Below are 25,863 nucleotides of genomic sequence, written 5' to 3'. Positions count from 1 at the left end.
TCTAGAACATGGCTCTATAGCCCGAAAAAACCCACAAGAACCTAGTGATTCCAGCCATGAAAGCCTTCGACAATACAAATCTATTCTTGTTTCTGTCTCTTTTTTATTTTACAGCCTAAATTAGAATGAAATAAGTGTTTTTATTATCAAGATTGTTGAAAGGATAGACACTGAAATAGTTTCTCATAGCAGTGTCCATTTCACTGGTGGTTGGGCACTACTGCAAATTGTTTTATAAAGATGGAATATAAATTCTCCTATACCAGGTATGGGCAAACCCAGACCTGGAAGCCAGATGCGGCCCTCTGGACTCTTTTCTCAGTACCTCCTTTCTCTCACCATCCTTTCCTTCCTTCTCTTTCCTTCCTTCCTTACCTCCCTCTTTCTCCCTTCCTCTCTGTCTTCTACCGTATTGTCCTCCCTCCCTTTCTCCTTCCTCCCTCTCTACCTCCCTCCCTCCCTTCCTTACTTCCTCTCTCCCTCCCTCCCTCCCTCCACTCTCTTCCACCCTTCCTTCCATCCATCCTTCTCTTCCTCCCTGCCTGCCTGCCTCCCTCCCTCCTCTTTTTTCTTTCTCATTTCCTCCTGGAGGATGTATATCTGAGAAAAGAGAAGGTAGCGGGAACATGAGAACCATGTTTCAAGATTTCAAAGGGTGTCCCATTGAGGAGGGGGAGGGGGAGGGGGGAAAGTGACTTTCTGCTGCTCTAGAGACCAAGGCACAAGGGAGCAATGGATTCAAGTGGCAGGGAAAGAGATTTGACTGAAAAGATTGGAAAGAACTTTGTGAGAGTAAGAGCTGTTGAGGAGTGGCATAGGCTACCTGGGAGTGTGGTGGAGTCTCCTTCTCTGGAGGTTTTTCCACAGAGGCCATCTATCAGGAATGCTTTGATTGTGCCTTCTTGTATGTTGGGGGGTTGGACTGGATGGCCCTTGGGGGTCTCTTCCAGCTCTAGGGTTCTAGGATTGTATATCAGGAGTGGGCAATACGGGGTTTCATGGACAACATTTTTCCTCTCTCATCCACCATCTCATCCTAATTAAGGCCAACATTTTTGGGAACCAAACATTTCACATCTTTCCTTCACTTTCTGCCTCCGAAAGAGAAGAGGAAGGGGAGGAAGGGGCAGGGAGAGAACTTGGGGGAGAACCCCATTCCTCATGTCCGAGCCACCCTGCTCTGTGCTTTAGTTACATCCAACATGTTACAGTAATCCATGTGGGTGGTTACCAGAACATGGACATCCAGGAATAGAATGCCTCAGAAATTATTATAACTGGCAAACCAGTAAAATCTGGTAAAAGATCCTCCACACCAGTTCACAATATTGGACTAACTTATGCACCCATTCCTCATTCACAAATCTACTCCTGTTTCACCATGCCAAAGATTTCTTGTTTTCAGTTTTCTGATCTAGAAGGACATAAATGGGTCTTTGTTGTTAAAATTGGAAATGTTGTTGAGCTACTGTAAATTACCTAGAAATAGTGGGCATACTTATGAGAATCAGAACAGGGGCTAATACACAAATCTTGAAAACCGACCTACTGATTACCTAAGAATTCTTGCACCGAGGAGTCCACATGTATAATCTTGGTATTTGATTTTGAAATAAAAATTATCATAACCAAATAGTAAGTCAATTTCTTATTATGAGAATTGCTAGACTTTTCTTGAAGCATCTGAGACTCAGAGAAGAAGGCGTAAGGGGGAAAGCAGCCAATTTCTAAGCTAGAAGCATATTCTATTAGTTCTTAAAACAAAGCACTGTACAACAAATAATGTTCTGTTAGGCTATATGTTCATTCCTTGCTTTATGCATTAGCTGTGCTTATTCTATGCCACACTTTTAAAGCCTTCTATTTTTATATTTTAAATCTATTAAGCAATGTCAACTTGAATTTCCTCTGAATAGTGCTGCAGGTTAGGTTTAAAAAAATAGGGCAGTACAATCTTTGAGGGCTAACATTTATGTCAGCTAATTAATATGGATCAGTTGAGTTTTGCAAATATCTTCTTTTTTAAAATGTTTGCGCATGTGTGAGTCACCAAGGCAGGCCTGATTCCTACCCACACAGATGACAATCACAAAACACCATTGACTTTTCATGAGAAGAAAATGAGACCTGCAGCTATTTAGCAGCCCTACCAGATAGGAACAATACAATTCAATACACAGCAGTGAATTCAAGCTTATTGTGGATGCATGCCGGACCACAGCAGGAGTCTTCTAGCAGAAGCAGAAAAATTCATTCGCATGTTTATATAGAAGTTAGCAAGTTTCATCTGTCTGGCTAATATTTTATGAATGACTGCATTATGACGATAATGGCTACTTTATTCTAAATATTCATTGCCACAGGTCCTTCACCTCTTGCCCACAAAGAGCACATATTTTTTTCTGTTATATGATAATGGATGTTCATTATGTTCTGAGCCTCTGGCGATCTTAAGAGACTATACTTTCAGAAGCCAATTATTCATGGAAGAGTTTTTTCTTTCCTCAAACAGATTTTCAAAAAGATCCTCTGTTCTACAGGTGAATAACTTTTTGAGGTTGGGACAGCTACATGGCTCCGCAAAAGATCCTCAAAAAGATCCTCTATTCCACACATGAGCAACTTTCTGAGGTTGGGACAGTTACATGGCTCCGTAACATATCAGACACAGTGCCTCCTTGCTCCTGGGTCTGACATCTTGTTTCTCAGAAGACTTACCATCATGACAGCCCACTATTAACATTATACTTCTGAGAAATAAGAGACATGCTATGTGTCCTATGTTCCTAAGCAAAATCAAAGGTATTTTTGCCACAGAAACAGTTGCCAGGGGGGAAAGGTTCCACACGTAAGGCTAGTGTTTCTCACCCCTACATGATTTTCTAAAACAGTGCACTTAGGCTCTACCTTCTATGTACTTCAAAGTGATTTTTTCTAATTTCTTGAAAACTTCATTTTTCAGGCATTGATCTTGATACCATTAAGTGTAAGTCTAGCACCCATAGAAAATAATATTTAATAAGTCTTCTCACTGTCTGACAATACTATTGATTCCTTTGTCTACTCAACCAAAGACTTGAGAGAGGGAATGAACTGGCATTATGGTCCCTGAATTATATCTGAAAACTACACATGTTAAGGAATAAGTTGAATATAATGCTGTACATAAATTCTGTAATATTGCCCAGTTCATAGTCTCTAAGGCAGTTGTTCTCAACCTGTAGGTCCCCAGATGTTTTGGTTTTCAACTCCCAGAAATCCTAACAGCTGGTAAACTGGCTGGGGTTTCCGAGAGTTGTAGGTCAAAACACCTGGGGAACCACAGGTTGAGAACCACTGCTTTAAGGAATTATCAAGAATTGAGAGCCATGAAACATAAAATTGAAATCATACTGTATTTTATCCCAATGCCAGTGCATCTATTGATGAATAAAAGGTTTCCGTTTGACATCAAGTCTAGTCGTGTCCAACTCTGGGCGGTGGTGCTCATCTCCATTTCTAAGCTGAAGAGCCAGTGTTGTCCGTAGACACCTCCAAGATCATGTGGCCAGCATGATTGCATGGAGTACCATTACCTTCCTCCTGGAGTGGTACCTATTGATCTACTCACATTTGAATGTTTTCAAACTGCTAGGTTGACAGAAGCTGGGGCTAACAGCGGGGGCTCATCCCGTTCCCCGGATTCGAACCGCCAACCTTTCAATCAGCAAGTTAAGCTGCTCAGCAGTTTAACTCGCTGTGCCACCAGGGCTCCACTGATGAATATGATAAATATGAAATGCCTGAACATCTTGAGAAATAAAACACTATAATATCAATGGCTTTAAGTGTTCATTTCAAGTTGAATGTCTAGCTAAGCATTAGCACTACACTTTGTTTTGCATGTAAGCCACAAACAAAAAGCTTTTGTTATTGTTTGCCTTCACATCATTTCTGGGGCATGGTTACCCAAAGGCAACTCTGTCGTGGGATTTTCTTGGTGAGATTTGTTCAAAGAGGTTTTGCATTTGCTCTTCTTTGAGATTGAGAGAGTTCAACTTGTCCACAGTTACAAAGGATGGCTGAGCACAGATTCAAACGCTGGTCTCTAAAGAGCCCAACACTCCAAGCTCTACACAACTTCAAAGGAAAAGTCCTGGTAGTCTCTATAATCATGATGCATATGAAAATGTTTGTATTTTGTATTACATCCAGCGAGTTATGACATGTTTATAACATCTAAATATATGAAGACAAGCTAGCAACTTACCTACTCTCAGTGTTTCCATTTCAATGATATTCTTCTGGTAGAAAGTTCTAAAGCCCAGAGGGGTTGTGTCGCAATCTCCTGACAGCTTCTCAATAGCTTGCTTAAACATTTCCACCATGTCATATAGGACTCTGTCTAAATTGATTGTAGAAGGTGATGGTGTAGTCAGACTCAAGGATATGGCAACAGCTGTAGCGCAAGTTGGACGGGACTGCACAGCTTCACATTCAATTTGGCAGCTTTCCAATGACCTCATCAGCACAATCTTTTCCCTCTGCTGCTGCTCACCGACAACCGCAATGACATGCCATTCAATGGATGCAGCTCTAGGAAGGAATGGTACCACAGCCACAGCTACCTCTCCACATGTTGCTGTATCGTTCGTGTCTTCATCTTCAGCCTAGAAATTAAAAATACCACTTTGAATTTTAGAAAGTTCTAGATTTTGCAAAAGAGAGAGAGAGAGAGAGACAGAGACAGAGAGAGAGAGGGGGCACTTCACATGATGAGACAGGGCTTCACAACACTTCAAAATGGTAGGTTACATACTTGTGACCATCTTTCTTCGAGTGGTGCTCTATGAATTCACACATGTGGAGTGTCTGTGCCTACGCAGGCCCCAATGGAAACTTCCCAAGTTTAAAACTTCCAAGTTTTGGTGGTAACCCCACCCAGTCCCCCGGCAGGGCATAAAAAGCACCCCATGCATACGCTCTGCAGTTCCTACGCTGCAAGGAAGCGAGAAAGGAGGAAGTTTGTAAGAGGGGAGGCTGGACGGGTTTGTGTGAATTCACAGAGCACCATTCGAAGAAAGATGGTCACAGGTATGTAACCTACCATTTTTCTTCGTGATCTCTGTGAATGCACACACGAGGAGACTAGCAAGCTAAGGTGCTGGAGGCGGGAAAGACAAACCGACTCTTTTTGAAGGACCAAAACATGATTTATTGAAAAAACCATCGACAATATGGACAATTCGTCCAATAATAACCATGGGGAGAAACTAACCCCAGGCCCAAAGGGTTGCAAGTTCAAGCGTGAACAGAAGCACAATCACATATAGTACAGGCACAAGTGCAAGTACCGACATTATATACCGAAATGTGGTGCCCATGGATTGGACAAAGTACCGAAAAGTCACAAGACATCAACAAAGAGCATGGTTTCGCAATGTTAATTATAAAAACATTGGCCACTCATAATAAAAACTGTTACAGAACATCAACAGTGAGAGATACAGCCCTGCAAGGGTAAGGCGGGCCCTGTGGCATTTGTATTCAAGAGGAATACATGACATCTGAAAGTATATTGACAGCTTTTGGGAACACCAGTAATATGGCCAACTAGATGGCTGCATCGAATGCGATACATGACACAAGGCATGCATGGGAAAAAACATATACATGAACAAGACCAAGTATCAAGGAGAGCAAGAGGAGAGAACAGACCGACCAAAGGCTTTATCTTTCCTGGTTCTAGTGTCCAATCTGTAATGAGAGACAAGTCAATGGATTGGACCACATAGCTGTTTTGCAGATAGACTCCAGAGGGATGCCCTTAAGGAAGGAAGTAGACTCTGCCATGGCCCTTGTTGATTGGGCACAGATCACTGGCGGGGGCGGGCGGTGAGCCAGTTCATAACACAGTTCAATAGTCAAAGCTATCCAATGAGAAAGTGTTGGTTTGTAATACACTATATGTAATTTCTTTATGCTTGTGGGTAAACAGTATGTCTTGCTGTTTCTTTGTCAGTGTTGATGTTGAGATTGTCTGATTTGCCTGCTCTGGAACATGCAACAAATCATTGTTCTTCTTTAGGGGTCCCTTTCAAATCTATGATACTATATCTGTCATATACATAATATATGTGTGTGTGGATCATATATATCTATCTATATCTATGGCTCGATGGCTCTTTGCCAGGAGGGCTTTGATGACGTTTTCTTACCCTGGTGAAGGGAGTTGGACTGGATGGCCTTAAGTATTTTCTGTTGGTCATGGGGGTTCTGTGTGGGAAGTCTGGCCCAATTCTATTGTTGGTGGTGTGCAAAATGCTCTTTGATTGTAGGTTAACTATAAATCTCAGTAACTACAACTCCCAAATGTCAAGGTTTATATTCCCCAAACACCACCAGTGTTCGCATTTGGTCATATTAAGTATTCATGCCAAGTATGGTCCAGATCTATCATTGTGTGAGTCCACAGTGCTCTCTGGATGTAGGTGAACTACAACTCCAAGACTCAAAGTCAATGCCCACTAAACCCTTCCAGTATTTTGGGCTGAACAGTGTGAAGAAATCATTCGAAATTTTAAAATCCAAACAGTGTACTGGGAATTCTTAAGTAGAAAACAAAATTCTCCTATATGTTCATGAATAATTAAGCTTTTGTTCAAACACATCAAACATTCTTCTACATCAACAATGTTTTCCTCCCTACTTTTTTCTTTCTTTTTCGATAAAGGCCAAAAAGCCAAGCAATGGTAGTATTTATGACTGAGGCTGCCTTTGCCTGCATGTGAACTGGTAACAACTTTTTATGTACCAATTTGCTTACATTGCAGTTCAGAATAGTAAATACTGTACATTGTCTGACCTCTGAATGGAAAAATAATTACAAGTTAAAACAGTAATTTTACCTGAGGTCGATAAGGGCATAACATTCGCTCTGCTTTCAATTCACATGCTCAATTTTCATCCACTCTCTCTCGACTTGGAGAGGAAGGAATAATGATAGGGTACCGGCACTTTATTTCAAAATTCACTCACAAAGTTATTGACAAGCATTTTTCTTTCACAGAAAAGTCTCTGCTGCTTGACCCTCATGAGTTGTTTACATGAAAAATGCACTTACATCTAGATTAACGGTAGTGAAGTCTAATTCCACACCAAAAACTAGTAGCAATTTCTTTAGCAAGTCTGTGTTTGATATGGGAACAAAAATAGGGATAATTTGCCTCAAATTGCAGTCACTTCAGTCATAATAAAATCTTGCTGAGTACTGTTTGCTTTCAGTACTTTCATTAGGTAAACTGGGACTGTTATTAAGGTACCAACACATAAATGTTATATTAGCACTTAGCAGTTGCACAGTAGTCTCCCTCCAGGAGATGAATTCTAACCTTGTCAATATAATTCTGTTTCTAGTACTGCAAAACAGTTTGAAAAGATGAATACTGGAGGTTTACAGTGGAGAAAAAAAGTCATGCTCATTCAGGCTTAAAGGCCACTTGGTTGGCCCAAGGTGCTGAGGTACTGTTTAGAAAATAAGTCTAAAAAAGCTGTCTCAGGTCAAGTCAAGCATTGAGACAAAACTTTCCTACTTTCTTGTACTTGTCTTAGGTTGTTAAATCAATTACTTTGTATTTCTGCTTGCCTTCAACTGCCATTTAGAATACGGCAAGAAATACAGAAGAATTAGGCCAAGGCAAAAGTACAATTTCAAACTCAACAAATGATCATCATTCCAAGTGAAAGATTGTGCGCTATGCACCCACATATTCATGCAAGCTCACATTTTACAGAGGCCTCAACCTTTAAAGTATGAGTTTGTGTGATGGAGCTTCCAGGGATTCCCCCCCCCCCCCCCTCAACATAGCAGAAACTCTTACTCAAATGGCCTCCAACTCATTTTTTAAAAACAGATAGGTTGGCTTTATAGAACATAAAAAAGAAGTTATTTCCAACCATCACTAGTAAGAGATTATTTCATTAACTGAACAATGTGGTTACAACACGGTGTGGGATTCAAACCATTGTTTACAATCGCATTACTGAAGAAAAACTAAGTGAACGCTACTTATGTTACTGGCATGACATTGTCTTGAAAGGACAATGCTGTATGGTCAAAATCTTTCGTGTGTATCCTTTAGAATTAAAAACGTTGTGGTCAGTGTATCTGCTATGATGCTGAATAAATTACGGAGAGACTGCAGCTCTGCAGCCTTATTCCATTCTGGTTTCTTGACCTTATACTATGTTGTAAAAATGATTCCTGATTCCAGTTAATTTTGAGATAATGATTCCCAGTATGGCCTATATGGATTCCTGTGTTCATCCAGGCTTACAAACATGGGGATTTTTACAGATCAGACTGAATTTAGGCTGTACTTTTCTTTAGGAGTATCTTTAATCAATTTTGTTCCCTTTGAAAGATTCAACTATTTCCTGGAAGATAAAAACAGCCATGTTGGAGCAAATCAAAGGCCCATATAGTCCAAAACTTTATTCTAACCATGGTTAGCAGGAGCCCTCGGTGGCACAATGGGTTAAGCACTTGTGCAAGCAGGACAAAAGGTTGGTGGTTCAAATCGGGGGAGCAGGGTAAGCTCCTGTCTGTCAAGCTCTAGTTTCTCATGTGGGGAAATGAGAGAAGCCTCCCATAGAATGGTAAAACATCTATCATCCAGGTGTCCCCTGGGCAATGTCCTTGCACACCACCAATTCTCAAGTCGCTTCTGACACACACCCACACCCACACTCAAAACAATGGTTAGACAATTGCCTATGGGAAGCTCAAAATAGGAGTGAAAAGAAACACTCCTCTTCTGATACCCCCCCCTCCCAAACCCATGGAACAATACTCTCTGTGATTGTGGACATGATATACAGTAGGGCTTTGGTATCCACTGGAGTTTAGTTTTCAAATCTGTGGATGTTCAGGTCATAGTGGCAGAATAAAATAGAGTTCCTCTTATGAAATGGCAAAAGCCATGTTTGGTTTTTGGATTTTATTTGTGGGGGATACTTTCAAGAGATAGATCGTGCAATCTGTGGACACAGAATCCATGGATACAAACAGCCGGCTGTAAAGTAATATACTGGTCAGACTGTAAAAATATTTATTACCAATTAGATCAAGGCAATGAGCAACAATTAAGAACATTGCTTTAAAACAGTTCAAAATATTTTTTAAAATTTAAAAAGCCAATATTATTTGAGAGTTGGTTAAATACATGCTCAGTCCAAAACCTGGATTGAAGGATAAAAGGCTGTGCAGAACAAGGCAGATAGTACAGAACTGTACAGCATGCACTTGATCATGTTCTGGACGTTCAATGAGGATGAAGCAAATGTATTGCTTTGAAAAATGTGTCTAAGGATCTCTGAAAAAATGTGTTTAAGGAACTCATCACATTAGATAAATTCCCCGTCTTACGACACTTCCTCGACGCAGCCAGCACAGAGCTGCATTGAGGAAGTATGGTAGGTGGGGGAAACCTGAATATGGGAGACAACCCGTATTCAGGTAGAGAATTATGGGGACATCATGTAGCTTTATGGCATATGATAGGCAAGCAAGTGGTGCAGGCAATGTGAGGTGCCAGGTGACAGATTCACCCTGCTGCCCACAATTTGCTCCACTGCCCTGCGGATCACCCCACTGTACCCCGAATCAAGGCCCTCAATGTGATGAGGTCAATCACTACTAGGAACCATTACAACATATTAAAGACTTGAATTCCATAGTTTAAGCATGTATAGTGTGAGGGAGTGCCTCCTTTTTATATTTTAGATAATTTTTTACTGTTTAATGTCATGTGATAACCCAATAGTCTAATGGGATGGGTGGGGGAGAAAACCTTCTAGCTAACTATGTTCTTCATGCCATAGCTAATTTTATACATCTCTATGATGCTTGCCCTTTAAAAAAAGTTGAATTCTTCTATGCGTTACACTTTTCATTCACCATGTATTACACTTTTTATTCATTTAACAACTCTGTGTTAAAACTGCATGGGAGCATGAGGCTCCAGGTTTCCCAGGATCACCAGTTATGATAGTTGTGAAATATTTCCTTCTCATTCCTTGCAGAACTGACATCAGAGCACCCATGTTCCATTCAGTATAATGCTGTTTTATTTAGTTTGAGATCCAGACTGAGAAACCAACATCACATGTATTATTTTTAAATTGCTTTATGCTGTGTGTGGGATAGGACATATATAATGTATTGATGAACACCATGTCCAGTTTGTTCCATATCTCACATTAGCTTTGTTCCCTTCCTGGCACAATTCATGCTCAGGTCTGCAGTGAACAGATACTGTCATTCCCCAGACCACTGAAAACCGAGCCTGCCAAAAGCTATACAATAATCCCAGCTGCATATAGAACACAAACATTAAAGGCACTCCTCGGTACATATGATACCCAGCATCAAAGATCTTTCCATTGGAGATTTGTGATTGTCATGTCCCATGAAGACCCTCACCATTTACCCCTAGTTAAGCCCTTTTTAGTTAGAGGGATTAATATTTTATGTACCGTTTCTGGGGGGTCAGTCTAGATAGCCTCATTTCAAGCCTCCATCACCCTGCCCCTTTAAGAAACCCCTCAGGGACATGGCCTAGGCAAGTCACTTTTGGTTCTTGGAAGAGTCAGCCTTTTTCGTGACTGGAATGTGAAGAGAGAGGAAGGCCATAAGGTCGGGAAAAAAAACTTCATCCAGTCAAAACTATATTCAAGTCCAGTCAGGGTTAAATATTGAGACCATTTTAGAGCCAATTGAACACCATACAACAAAGAGACAATAAGAAGAAATAAAGATTCAAGACCCTCAGTTCAGTCTGGGCACCACAATTCAAGAGAGATATTGACAAGCTGGAATGTGTCCAGAGGAGGGCGACTAAAATGATCAAGGGTCTGGAGAACAAGCCCTATGAGGAGCGGCTTAGGGAACTGGGCATGTTTAGCCTGAAGAAGAGAAGGCTGAGAGGAGATATGATAGCCATGTATAAATATGTGAGAGGAAGCCACAGGGAGGAGGGAGCAAGCTTGTTCTCTGCTTCCTTGGAGACTAGGACGCGGAACAATGGCTTCAAACTACAAGAGTGGAGATTCCATCTGAACATTAGGAAGAACTTCCTGACTGTGAGAGCCGTTCAGCAGTGGAACTCTCTGCCCCGGAGTGTGGTGGAGGCTCCTTCTTTGGAAGCTTTTAAGCAGAGGCTGGATGGCCATTTGTCGGGGGTGATTTGAATGCAATATTCCTGCTTCTTGGCAGGGGGTTGGACTGGATGGCCCATGAGGTCTCTTCCAACTCTTTGATTCTATGATTCTATGATTCTAACTGTGTCTATCTCACAAAAACTTTACACCTCCTCATAAAGACTTTGTAGTGAGACCCAGGAGGAGAGAAAGTCTATAAATTCTTGTTTGATTCAACTATATAGTCTCCGATCTGTTCCCTGTGCAGCCAGTTCATCTTCCAAGTAGTTAAGATAGCGTGGGGGCAGAACAGTGATGCAATATCTCCTACAAGCTAATGAGTGCTATTGAGTAGATTTGGACAAAGAAAGAAAAAAATGCTAATAACCCAAATGTATCATTCTAAAATTAAGAATGGATCTGACATTGCTAATGCATAACTCTTTGAATTAGTGCTTTCATGTGACCAATAGCAGCCTCATCCAACAGTTCATGAACCACGGAGAATCAACATACGAAGGGGAAAGGGTAAGTCTGAATCAGTTGTCTAGGCTACTCACTTCTATATGTGGTTCAGCACTGGCCTTTCACATTGCACAATTACAGCATGATCATGCCCTTTTAATTGCCATGGTTCCATCCCATGACATCTTTGGATTTGTAGTTTGGGGATGGGAAATTAGAACTCCCAGCCAAAGAGCCTTATCAGACTACAAAATCCCAGGCTTTCACAGTATGTTACCATGGCAGTCCATGTAGAATCATAGTCCTGTCACTGTATAATGTGAAAAAGGTCCCGTGTGTGTTGAGCTTGTACAAGAAAGATGCCTTGGAAAAAAAATGTATAGATTATGTAATGTTTCTGAATGTATGAATAGAAATCGGGTTCTAACATAATGGTCCTTAGCCTTGATTCCTCCAGATGTTTTAGATTTCAACAAACAGAATATCTGAATATTCAGCATGCTAGCTGGAGATTCTGGGAAGTGATACCCAAAACATCTGAAGGGCCAAATACTGAGAATCACTATTGGAATGTCCCTTATCCAAAATGCTTTGAACCAAAAGTGTTTTGAATGTTTGGATCTTGGAATATCTTTATTTGCATATACATACGTAATGAGATATCTTCATATTCACTTTATACATATAGCACTAAGGCAATTTTCTGCACAATAATTTCAGTACTTTTGTGTATGAAACAAAGTTGGTGTACACTGACCCAACAAAAAGCAAAGGTGTCACCTATTTCAGTCACTCATGTGGACAGTTTTGGAGTATTCTGGATTCTGGAATTGCAGGTAACGAATGTTTTTTGGAGGAAAGAAAGGAGCTTTACTTTCATCACGCATCTGCCTTTGCCAACTCTATGTATATTGGCCCTGCTGTGTTTTACTCTAATAGCACTATGAGGGCAAAATCTTGGTTGACAAACTCTAATTGTAAACTTATAGAAATCATAAATGGTAACGACTCAGCCTTTATGTTTCCACACAGAGACCATTCTATCATAGGGAACATGTGAAAGTGAGATTATTTCACTGTATATGATCATAACTTGTACCACAGCATATTTTTGAGCTATCACTAGTACTGCCATCAACTGATTCCTGACTCTTTCTTTTCCTAATCATAACTGAATAGAATTGGTCACTGTAGGCTAGAGTCTTTATTCTCCTGCTGCCTTACAATCAATAAAATTACTCTTGATCAGCACTGTGCCATCCGTTTACATTCTTCACTTGAACAAGACACAACCTATCTGTATCAATTTAGAAAGTATGAACTCTTACAGTTTAAAGAACAAGGAGCTAGACACTGAAAAAAGGTCTCCATAGTTTCCAGGTTTATTTTTCAATTACTTTGCCTTTCTGTCTATATACGTTCAAGTAACACTTGTGTAAAGTGCAGTGAAAATCTAGCTGTAGTTCTTCTTTTAATTTGTTTCTTTCTTTCAATTGTACAATCAACACAGGAAGGCTATTCCCATGACAAACCCTGCTTTTAGCCAACCATTATCTCCTGCGTCCTTCCTCCAGCATTCCAGCTATATGGCTGTTCAAGTCCTTGTTCCACGGCACATAATGGTAGCCTCATCTATCCTCTGAAATTCCACAGCAGACGTTAGATAATCTCTTCAATTACTTGCATGAAAAAAAAAATCCAAATTGTACCACTTGAAAAAACCATGACAGATATACAACAGCCCCATTCCAACAAACAGCCTTAGTTTATAACACTTAGCTAGGGCATTTCTTGTGTATTACTTGAGGAAACAAATCTGGTTATTTTCAAAAATAAGTTAAAATACTTTCAGGTAACACTTGCTCTCAGGGATTTCAGAAAATTCTTACTACATTGCAATCAATATTTCTTCTTTAGAAATTGAAAATTAGTATATCAAATTAATCTGATGATAGAAAATCTGCTACAAAATTAATAAAGCACTCCAAATTAAAACTATTTGGGTTGTAAAGTATATTTCATTTGTAAAATGCTAGATAATTAAAATATATAGTCCCACAACTCTAGAGATTTTGATGAAGTCCTTTACCCAAAGGTAACCCACACTGATGTTATCAGCAAAATCAGTGAAACCTGAAAATTCCAATTATTGCTCAAAAAATCCACACTTCGACTTTGAGACAGAAATTTGAATTTAAACATTTATAGTAAGAAAAAAATAAACCTGCTATTAAAGACTACTGAACTTGAGAAGAGTTTTTAAATGGTGCAGGTATGGCTATTTTGTATAGTTCAGATAATGTTCAGAAATTGGTTAGTGTATTGTTTCTTGCTACACATGAAACAAGTTGTGCAGCTATGACTATCAAGCATATTCATCCACTGAAACACCCAAGAGATTTACATGGCCCATGGAAGGACCTAGAAATAAGCTCAGTTCTCTTTTCTACCTTTTTCTCTGCAGTTTTCCTTGTGGAATCTGCACTTGATAAATGCCAGCCCCATTGTTGGGAGGATACTTTGTTCTGAAGTTCAAACCGGTGCGCTCTGTTCTTCAGGCAGTGTAAGGAAACTCCAAATGTATAATTTATAGGCTCATTAATCTTGCTACTATCATAATCAAAACTGCCACAGAAGATTTTCAAAAACTACAACTCCTTAAGGTAACATTATCTTTATCCTGCTTGATCCCATCAATTCTTTGTAGATCTAGAGTTCAGTATTCATTTTCTTTAATTTCGAAGCGGCTGAGTGATAAGGAATCTCCATTTCTTTGAACAGCAGAAGTAGAAAGCTAACCAGCCAAATGATTAATTTGATAAAGGAAATAGTAAATTAGCAATCAAAGAAGAGGCAACAATTGTAATCCTAGCTTTTAAGCTGATGAGGAAAGTCTCAGGACTGAAACATCTAAAATGGTTGTAATGATGATGGTGGTGATGCCACCTTTTCTCTTTTAAAAGAGACTCTAAGTGGTGAATAATACTAAAAACAATATAGTGCACAACTTAAAACCTAAAACACATAAATATTAAAATAGAATTCATCAAGGAACTATGAAAAACTAATATTAAAACCATTACAAGCCTTTTAAAATACATGAAACTACTGAGAAGGCCCTTTCTTGACTTCCCACCAACCTTTCCGTTCCCATCAACCTTCCTTTTGATGGTAGTGGGACCAAAAGAAAGCCCTCTCCTGAGGATCTTAGGTCTGGGTAATTTTGCACCGGGAGAAACAACTTGCCAAATAGCTTGGACCTGTGCCATACAGGACTTTAAAGGTCATAACCAGCACTTGAGTTCACACATGCTTTCTATGAGAGGTACCTCCAAGTGGAAGGACATTTATACATAGCATCTTACTGCATGAACTGGAGAGGTTTTTTTATTTTAAAAATGGACAGCACTATAAATGCTAGTTTAATTCTGGACATGAAAATGTAGACACTGATGATAGTTGCACATGAAAAAATTGCTACAAGAAATTATGGCCATTTCTCATTCACTTGGGTCTCTCTCTTTCCTAATGCAATGGTGTAGGAAGTGGCAGTACAAAATCAGGTTAACCTGAGAAACTCTGGACCAGTGGTTCTCAATTTGTGGATCCCCATGTGTTTTGGCCTACAACTCCCAGAAATCCCAGTTACCAAATGTTAGGATTTCTGAGAGTTGAAAGCATCTGGGGACCCAGAGGTTGAGAACCACTGTCATAGACCTTGTAGGAGAAGATAACACTGGTGTTCTTTCCACATCAGTTTCTCCCTTTTTACTAACCAGACCAAAGCAACAGAGCAGACATTTTCCATAGATCTGAGCTTCTAATGTCAAAGTGGCAATGCAAGAAGAAGCCATGGGAAGGAGACCCCAACATCCTATGGCACATACAAGTAGAAATGTATGTTCTAAAGAGAGGAGTGCAAGCTGGATATGATCAACGTAACTATTTTTTTTCCAAAAAAAGTTATCATCATTTATATTAATTTCTTTATGGTATTTATCATCTATATAATTGCACACTGCAAATCACTGTATAACACTAAAAGTAAATCTATGGAGCAGATTATTTTTAGCATATCAAGCTCCAGAAAAGAGTTCAAATGGTGGTATTACAAATAGAATAACTCCGTCCGATATAAATAAAATTGACAGTTTTTAGAAAAACAATAATTCTGAGGCATTCTACAATCAAGTAACATCTGACTTCTAAAACGGATTATTTGTTCTACTATGATTTTATCTCATGTATTTTTGTTGTTTAATGCCACTAATAAATACCACTGCCAAAAAGAAACAAATCCAGCAACTAATGGATTTTGTGCATTTCAATTATAAGAGTGGTGTGCTAATAATTCTATCTCTATAAATTCATAGATGTAGGCTTCATTATTCTTGTTAGTAAGTCTAGAGGTCTAAAATTGATTTAGCTTTATTGATTTCTATCACTGTATTCAATATCGTTTTCACATTTTCAGGAATATTTTACACAATTTATCAAGACTATTGTTTTGCACTGAATACAATGTAGATGGGGTGGATTTATTCCAATGAAATATGTTCTCTTGCATGACCTGGCTTCCTTCAGTAGAGACAGCTCATTATAGATAAAAATATGAATCCCACCCAGAATACACCCATCAAGTAAATTTACATTTTGCAAGTTAAAACTTAGGTCAATTATATTAATCTAATAGACCTACTCTTGCTGGGACTAAGGATAAACCTATTTTTAGCTAAAGACTTGCTCTAGTTTGACCTCATCTAAGACGTCTATAATGTAATTCCTGCCAGATAAAATGACAGGTCCTTATTTTTCAAGCTTAAACATTTTAGTGTATACTAAAAGCTGACAAATTAAATCATAGAAGAAATCTTCACAAATAGTTATTGGATGGCCATCTGTCACAGGTACTTTGAATGCAACTTTCCTGCTTCTTGGCAGGGGGTTGGACTGGATGGTCCACAAGGTCTCTTCCAAATCTATGATTCTATTATTCTAAGCTAACTCATCCAAAGTTATGGTAACCCCCTCCCCACCACATTCTCAAGTAGAAGCACGCGGGGGACGAGAGACAGGGCCTTCTCAGTAGTGGTCCCCCGGCTGTGGAACACCCTTCCTACAGACATTAGATCAGCCCCCTCCTTATTGGCATTCAGGAAGAGAGTGAAGACCTGGCTCTTCGAACAGGCTTTCAACTAAGCAGTGCAATTGATTGATTACTGGAATATGGATTAATGGACAACGAGATCGGATGCTGATTCTATTGATGAGATGAGATGGATTGTTGTTTTCCTGTATTGTTGTATTGATGTCCTGATGTTAATTAATTGATATTACTGTTTTAAATGACTAATGATTTTGTACTGTATTGTTGATACTGGTTGTTAACCGCTCTGAGTCGCCGTTGGCTGAGAAGAGCGGTATACAAGTGAAGTAAATAAATAAATAATAAATAAATAATACCAAAAGCATATTAGAAATACTGAAGTGTAAAGAAAATTGGCCTAGAATATATGGGGCCACATTATTTAAAAATAAATCATTTTTATCAAAGGAGGTATGGTGCTAGTGGTGGTGGGGGGTGGGGGGGGTGAGAACCCCAAAGTGCAGCCTTCACTTTGTCTGCCCTTGTTTTAGAGACCTGTTTTAGATTTAGTGCCTGTCATACTGCTATATAATGGTTGAGATCACTGATTAAACTGTATTCATTAGGAGGAAGTTCCATTAGGACAGTGGTTCTCAACCTGTGGGTCCTCCAGATACTTTGGCTTTTATCTCAGAAATACTAACAACTGGCAAACTGGATGGGATTTCTGGGAGTTGTAGGCCAAAACACCTGGGGACCCACAGGTTGAGAACCACTACATTAGGAGAATTAAGAGGATGTGAACCCCCTTCTCTCTGCAATCCCCACATGCTCAACACATTCTCTAGAGAGATAAGAAACCTTCTGATCAGCTTTTAAAGGTTCAATGGGGATTCAGAGATGAAGCTTAGAGAAGAATGTCCTGTCTCACTACAGTAGAGGCTGCCTAGCAAAATGACAGATTCAGACCAATTTTTGGCTGTTCTCTTAATTTACAGGTATATGGTTACTTTGTTACTTTATTTCAAATATATAGAAAGATAGCAGGCATATGTGATTAATTAAAAATGGTTCTAAACTCTTTCTAAAAATTAGGGGCGCTGGCACTTCATTTCTAAAGTCTTTCCAAATTTTTGGTGGTCAAAATTTCAGAACTCTAATAAAACTTACAAATCTCTCTCTCTCATTTTTGAGCTCTCCTGATGAAACTTGCTACAGTGGTAAAACACATTTAACACAGGTAGCTCACCAAATTTTCGAATGTTTTACTTATCCACAGAATTTTGACAAACTTTCAAAGTTTTCATAAACAACATTTCTTTAAAAAAACTACAAGAGCTATCTACTTGAATTTTATATACAATGCACAAGATAATGAGGGCATCAATCCTCAGAAGTTTCAGAAAGATTCACTCTACAGATTTTTGGGGATTTTTAAAAAAGTTTATGCCCCCCCCCCCCAAGTGACAACAGCAATCCCCTTGAATGTCCAAATGTCTTTATGACACACAACCACATAACTTCAACTTAACACTGATACTATTACTTACTTACTTAAGTACTTTTAACAGATATTACTTTATTTAGACTAACTCTAAATGGCGACTGCGAGGCCAGTCCTCACTTGGGTCCTTCAGCCTCATTTGAGTCCAAAGCAGCTTTCTATTCTGGGAAGTGTAGTTTACGGCAGGGCTTTTTGTAATTCTCTACCATTGCAATTCTTGACAGTGACGTTTTCCCTATTGGGGGCCTGGTCTTTCCAAACGACAGTTAAAATGGCTGTGATTAGTCACGCCCACAGCTCCCTTCCTTATGATGGTGCTGGCGAGGAATGAGATTTAAAAAGCACTTTATGTTATCTTGGTTTTACCAAAATTGTTTAATGGTTGTAGTGAAAATTAGACTGACCTTGGGAGACATCCTAACATTACAGTACGTTTACAAAAAAATGGGTAAGTGATTCAAATTCTACATATTTCCTGCATGATTCAGAAATAGCTTCATATGCACAAATTTAATGAATCAGATATGAGTTCTGAATTATGCACCAGCCTGATAGATAGATAGATAGATAGATACACACACACACAAACAGTACATACTACAGACATCAATACATACATATACATAACTATACATAGCACACAGACAAGTTATGTATGAAAATATCGGACCATTTCTGCTAATCTCGTTGTTGTTGCTGCTGTGTGCCCTAAAGTCATTGCCAACTTACGGCAACCACATCGCACAGTTCGCTTGGTAGGATGTGTTCATAAGAGGTATTTTCTTGCCTCTTGAGAGACTGTGACTTGCCCAAGGTCACTCAGTTGTTATCATGACCAAGCGTGGATGCAAACCCTGATCTCCAGAGTCATAGTTCAACACTCAAACCACAGCTACTTCAGCTGAATATATTGTTTGTAATTTAAATGGCTTTTATTTGCTCTTCATTTTGGGAGCCCTTGTGGGCTGGGAGGTGATACAGAAATATCATACGTAATACCATATACATATAAAAACTCTTATGACTCTTAGACTTCCTATTTGCGTGAACTCTGAAACACAAGAAGCAGATGAAAGCCATCTTATTCATTATGGCCTGTAATCTCCCTCGCTGACAGCCTTACACATTTAAACAGCCCTTCATGCCATGAACCCTTTTAAGTATTCTCAGAGTTAAGGAAATAATTTTGGAAGCAAAATATCTAAACAGTAAGCACAATAAAAATGAAACAGGTTAAAGCTTATTAGCAGCAGGGAACAGATGTGGTAAAACTCTTGCCAGCTCCCCTACATTTCTTCCCCAGCAGGCACATTCTCTCAAGCTGTGAGTTAGTTCTAGAATATAATGCAAGCTGCTGTTACAGCAATTGCACCTTCCTGCACAGCAGCATTGTACTGAGAATTCACTTTGATTTCTGATTTCTTTCTTTGTAATAATAATGTTTAAAATATTTCCTGCAGGGCTAAATGCAAAGCCAAGTACTGAATGCCAGCTAAACACAAGGATATGAAAATATGAAATTGATAAGAAAATAATTGCCATATCGAAAGGACATTTTTTTTCTTCCAAACAATAGGTTTCTAAGACAAGATAAGAATAATGATTAAAGTTAAGGTTCCTTCAAATACCTTTCAAATATACATAATTCAATGTATCTGTTACAACGTGCAGGAAAAGGTAACTATTTAAGGAACAAAGCCATGAGTGGATAGAAATATAAAGTAGAAGTAAATCAAGGCTGTCACATGGAATATGATCACAGATTATCAGGCTCTGGGTTTTATTCTCTGTTGTGTCAAAATAAGCCTGTTTTGAGGGGGGTGGCCAAAGTGAGTTAAGGGGGTGGAAAAGGTCTAACATAATTGTGAGGCTTTACATTGAAATCAGAAAGAGAGTCATAAATTACAATCTTTAAATTTATTACTATGCATTTCAATTCTGAATCAGAATGTTTGTGAGTGGATATCTTTGAAAGCCTATGTATCCTCTCAAGTACTGAATATACCCGAACTGAAAATTGGGCCCTACAATAAACTCTTTACTACAATCTTAGGGTTTCCGCAGAAAGTTGGAATGTAGTTATTGCATGCTAGTATATGGCTTTGTATACTGAGACATATGCAGATAGTGTAGCCCAAGAAAGAAAGTATAATTTTTCCAATCCCCCTATATGTGTATATGTTTGCATACACACATATGCAAACATATGTTTGCATATGTGTATTTATTTATTTAGGCATTTTTATCTCACCTTTCCCCACTCAAGGGCTCAAGGTGGCTAACAGGATTTATAAAATACAAAATTCAAAACAGTACATAATAAAACCAAATATTTGACAGTGCTGAAAAACATTAAAACCTGTATATTAGCATAAAAGTGTGAGATCCTAAAATCAAAGGTTCCTAAAAGCCATCCGAGTGCCATCATAGATTTATATCAATCAATCCAATCAGCCGAAGGCTTTGTTGAAAAAGAATGTTTTAAGACTTTTTCTTCCAATATTTTTTATTGCTTCAATTTTACAATATCTTACTTACACTTAGTTTCCTTTGGTGCTCCTATTTATACACACTTCATTTCCATGTAACATTGCTTTTATCTGCACCCTCTCTTTTTATACACCCTTCTCGTTAAAAAAAAAAAGGAAAAAAAGGAAAATAGGGGGAAAGGGGGGGGGAGATAGGTGACCTCCGGTCTATCCCAATCTAGTCATAAAGAAAGCTAATATGATATGCTTCATCCTCTAGATCTCTCTTTACTAACCCCTTTCTCATATTAAATCAGCAAAAAAGCCCTTTAATTTATTCTTCAAAACTAGAATGGCAAGCCCTTCTTCATGCAAAAAGTGAATAAAAGGTTTCCAGGCTTTTACTTCTTTTTTCAATGTCCCTTCTTTTAGTAAACATATTAATTTCTCCATTTTGGCCAAGTCCATCATTTTTATTATCCCTTCCTCTGTTGATGACATTGTTGTACTCTTCTATTTCTGTGTATAGAGTAGTCTGGCTGCTGTGGTCATATATTGCCATAGTCTATCCTGGTTATTTTTATCAGCCAGACCAAGTAGAAAAGTCGCTGGTTTTAGCTGGATGTTTTAAGACTTTTTCTGAACCCAAGAAGTGTGTGGGCAGATCTGATCTCCCTCAGGAGGGCATTCCACATTCGAAGCATGGCCTCGAAGAAGGAATCTTCCTTCAAAAGCTTTAGGTGTAGATTGGAAGAGGTTATTGTTGACACCAGGATCTCCTAGCTGGATCTAAGAGATATCCCAGGGATGTAAAGGGTGACACACTGTCTCTGGTACTCTGGATCGAAGCTGTGTAGGACTTTAAAGATCAGAACCAGAACGTTGAATTGGGCCCGGAAACTGATAGGTAGCCAGTGAAGCTGATTCAGCAGCAGAGTAGTATGATCTCTTACCTCCTGTTAACAGCCTGGCTGCCGTTCTCTGAATGAATTGGAGTTTCCTAATCATCTTCAGGAGCAGCCTCATGTAGAGCGTGTCACGATAGTCGAATTGGGATGTCACCAAAGCATGTACCACAGTGGCCAGGTGTGCGTATGTGTTGCGGGGGGGGGGGGGGGGGGAAGAGTGTCTGGCACTTCAATAAATAAAAGCATCTTGTTTTAATCTATACTCTTTATTGGATATTTGTCAACATGTCTGTTGGATATTTTGAAATAAGAAAATGGCAATGTTTTAAGTTGGATTCAGGGATGAAAAAGAAGTGTCACACTTCTCATTACAGATTTTTAATCACTTCTCAAAACCAACATGTCAAGGCTATATATCTTAAGCTATCTGTTAAGGACCAGTATTCTCTCCCTCCCCCATGCACCAATGAATAATACAGAGTCCAAAAGTGTTTTAGATTTCAGATTTTTTTTTCAGATTCTGGAGTAACTGTATTTGCATATATGTCCTTGAGATATCCAGAAGATAATTTTATAGATAATATTTATAATAATGTTGTGCATGAAACAAAGTATGTATACATTGAACTATCAAAAAGCATTATCTCAGCAACCCTTATGGTCAATCTTGGAGTATTTTGGAATTCAGATAAGGAATGCTCAACCTGTACCATATCCGTGCTGAGTGGTTGCAATGATTTCTTAAGGGAAATGTACCAGGGATCAGAAGCTGATGATTTCTGGAGTTGCACCGGCCCACAGACTACAACTTTTAAGTGCCACTACTCTAACATTCAGAGATCTTAGGGAAAAGATCACACAAGTATTTCACATACTTTACATGCAAGAACATCTACTTTTACTCTCCAGTTAAAAGAATCAGATAGGAAACAACAAGAAAATTTGTTCCTGAAACCAGAGAACTATTGATAGTCATGGCAGACAATGTTGGCCTGGTTAGCTGAACAGTCTGACCTGGTGTAAGGCAACTCACTTTGTTTCTTCAAGAGAAGGTCCTGAGGACATTATCGGCAACTCTTTGTCATCACTACTTTCCTGCCAGAAAAGGCTGAAAGCACTCAAAAGGAGTGCCAGAAACGGTTGCCAGGTCCAGCAGTTGTGACAAATAGCCCATGCTATCAAAGGATGCTGTTAATAGGCTCAGCAGTTTCCCATGTCAATCTCTAGATCCTGAAAGCCAACATTTTAATTGCTTAACTTTTGTTAGTGTAAATTAACTGATGCAATACTAAATTCAACATACTACAATGATACTCATCTATAAGTACTTAACTGTACAACTCTACCTCCCCCTTTTCTCTTCTTTTTTTTTAAAGCTCTCAGCATTGATAGTGGAAGGAAAAAAACCCACACTGACATTGCCATTAACCTCTGTAACCAGTATGCGCTACTTGGAAGGAAACTGCACAACAAATTTAAATCTGCAGTAGTATGCCAGGCTACATGAGAATATGTCCCAAATAAATAAATGGGACTTAGCTTTAAGGAAACAGTGTATAGCATTGCACATGAAGGTAAATAAATGTATTTTACTTTTTAAAATAACAGACTCATACACACCAGAACGGAAAAAGAAAGACATGGGGGAGAAGCAAAATCACAAACAGGAATCTGACAGAGTGCTACAAGAATGCATTATACAAGCCAAAAGCATTTATTCTGCTTCATGGATGAAGAAGAAAAACACAGAGTAGTTAAAGTGATTATTCACTGCTGAGCTGGCATACATGTTGCTGGGTCAGTAGCTGGCAGTGTGTGCTGTGTGAAAGTTTAAGCAGAATTAAAATAGCACTCGTTCACATTCAAGTCACTGTGGATATCTAAATCTGAAGGAGGGCAAAACAAAAGGAAAGGGGAAAAAACATCCGAACAAACAAAAAGGACCCAAGAGAGAAATCTGCTTTATTTCTCATTACTTGCAAGTAAGGCCATGAAACTCAATGGAAGACAAAGTAATTCCAGATCAGTGTGTCTAAAAGAAGGAATAATATGAGAAATAGATATAATTAAGCCTTATCCTAGCATGTGGACAGTTTAATACACAAATGCCACATTTTGTTGAGGAATCCCCACACAATTAGATGTACAAAATTTTACAGCAACATTTCTTGAAAAGTTTTAAACAACGTCCCCAGATTTTGAACAGGAATAAGCTGTGGTAGTATTTTTCATATAGTAAAGACATAATTGAATAAATTGCTGGTATAAAACTGTTCCAGCAAATCCAATTAGGGTATTTGCAAGGTATTGGGACAAAAAACCCCAAAGAAAAACAAAACACCATGCAAGCTTGTGTAGTACATAGGATGAAAACAACTCTTTCCTCATATAGAAAGCAAGTGGAGGGTTGTAATTCTTCACTAAGGTTATTCTCAAAGGTAGCAATGAGTAATTTTAGAATTTTTTTTTCTAATGCAAAAAAGATTTTTTTTTTAAAAAAAAATTACACTGTTTTTGAAGCCTATTTGTATTTGGGGATTTATTCTGTACAAAATTTAAAAAATTAATTCCTGAACAGAAAATGCTACTCATGTCACTGAAACTCTTGTCTACTAAGCAAAGAACCACACACTAATTTTAGTAGTTACAGCTTTTTCTGCACAAAAATGAGCATTTCATGTGCAGGAATTAATACTTCTCTATTGTAATAAAATTTTCCATACAAAAAATTCTGTTTCTTAACAGAAAATACTGATTTCTGGCAAAAATGAGCACGTTCACTTTGCTCACAGAGAAAATCCCAGAAGGTGAAGATTCTGGTCATCTCAAGAATCATGCCAAAATTTCTCAAAAGTCAAAATACAAGTCTTTGACCATTTTTCAAATATTTTTGGATACATTTTCCATCCTTAAGCAAGTACACATTCAATCTTATTCAGAAAAGAAAGAAATAGATGTATTGATACTATGAAAAATAGAGGTGGAATGATCTGGTGTAGCCATCTACAGACAGTTCACCACAAAAACTCTCTTAAGTCTAAAATGGTCCAGGGGGCAAATCTATTGCCCATATCTCCTTGAGAGCATTTAAGGAGAGAAACAATGAAAAAATTGAGCTCAGTGGTCCCTGGCATGTCAGAAAGATAGTCCTGCAGGCTAAACTTTGCCATCATTCAACTACAGATGTCACTAGGGTATGCCCTGGGACAAAGATGGATGCAAATGATGAAGCCCTTTAGAAACCTTTGAACTGTTCTTCAAAGGAAGAATTCCCTTCTGAATAATCTGTGAAACAAATAGGGAAGTAAGCGTGTATCAAACAAGAGCAATCCTGCCAAGCTCAAACTGTGGGAGCTCCTATTGTTCTAGTTGGAGTGTGGACAACATGAAACGTTGGAGTAACTGGAACATCCAGTTGCAGTTATTGCAGTATTGCCACTTGAAAACAACAATAAGCCTGAAGAGGTTTTGCGCACTCAGAAAGCACTTGAGGTTTGATAAAAGGGAAACAAGTGATGTGCACAGTCACTGATAAATTGGCTGCCTTTCATAATATGTGAACTATATTTGCTGAGCAGCTTGAAATGTGGCACCATGCCTGGATAGATCTAATCACTGACGAACAGCTGGTTGAGTTCAAAGGTAAATGTCCATTCCAGCCATATATGCCAAGCAAACCAGAAAGATATGACATGAAAATGTAGTGATATTTTAGCACTAAGATATCATGTGCTCTGAAGACAGATATATCCCATATTGCTGAAAGACAAAGGTGGGAGAAGACTCTGTAATTGGCAAAAGGTCTGCTAAACTGCTATCTCTTGATATCATCCAACAGAATACATTCCACATCTGCACCCATTATTTCAGTAATAGGGGGACAAACACATGTGCAGAAATGCTCTACTTGTGGAAGTTTGCTTGCAAAAAAGCCAAATGTTTAAGCTGAAGCTATTGTCCTCTAAACATTTCCTGAGATGAAATTTCTTATTGGAGTAAAAATATAATGCTTGGAAAGCTTTGAGTCCCCCTAGGGGTGAGAAAAGCGGTATAGAAATACTGCAAATAAATAAATAAAAGGCAGAAGGCAGCAGGGAAAAAAATAAAACAACATTACAATGGATTGCTGTAAGTTTTTTGAGCTGAATGGCCATGTTTCAGAAGCATTCTCTCCTGACGTTTCACCAGCATCTGTGGCAGGCATCCTCAGATCCATAGTAATGGATCCTCAGAATCCATTGCAATGGATTCTGA

The 25,863-nt window shown here is 38.7% G+C and overlaps 1 protein-coding gene across 1 annotated transcript in view; it reads right to left on the bottom strand.

The window, feature by feature from the left end:
- The window catches only part of DPH6 (diphthamine biosynthesis 6), a 317,073-nt gene that overhangs the window by 60,311 nt on the left and 230,899 nt on the right, over positions 1 to 25,863 (bottom strand). Inside the window, exon 14 of the mRNA XM_060759864.2 lies at positions 4,250 to 4,649. Coding sequence (XP_060615847.2) covers positions 4,250 to 4,649 — 400 coding nt within the window. The remainder of the gene's footprint in view (positions 1 to 4,249; positions 4,650 to 25,863) is intronic.

This window comes from Anolis sagrei, chromosome 1 (assembly GCF_037176765.1).
Source record: "Anolis sagrei isolate rAnoSag1 chromosome 1, rAnoSag1.mat, whole genome shotgun sequence".
Classification (NCBI taxonomy): Eukaryota; Metazoa; Chordata; class Lepidosauria; order Squamata; family Dactyloidae; genus Anolis; species Anolis sagrei.
The sequence above is the reverse complement of the archived record's forward strand: the minus strand, read 5'-3'. Positions and strand labels throughout refer to the sequence as shown.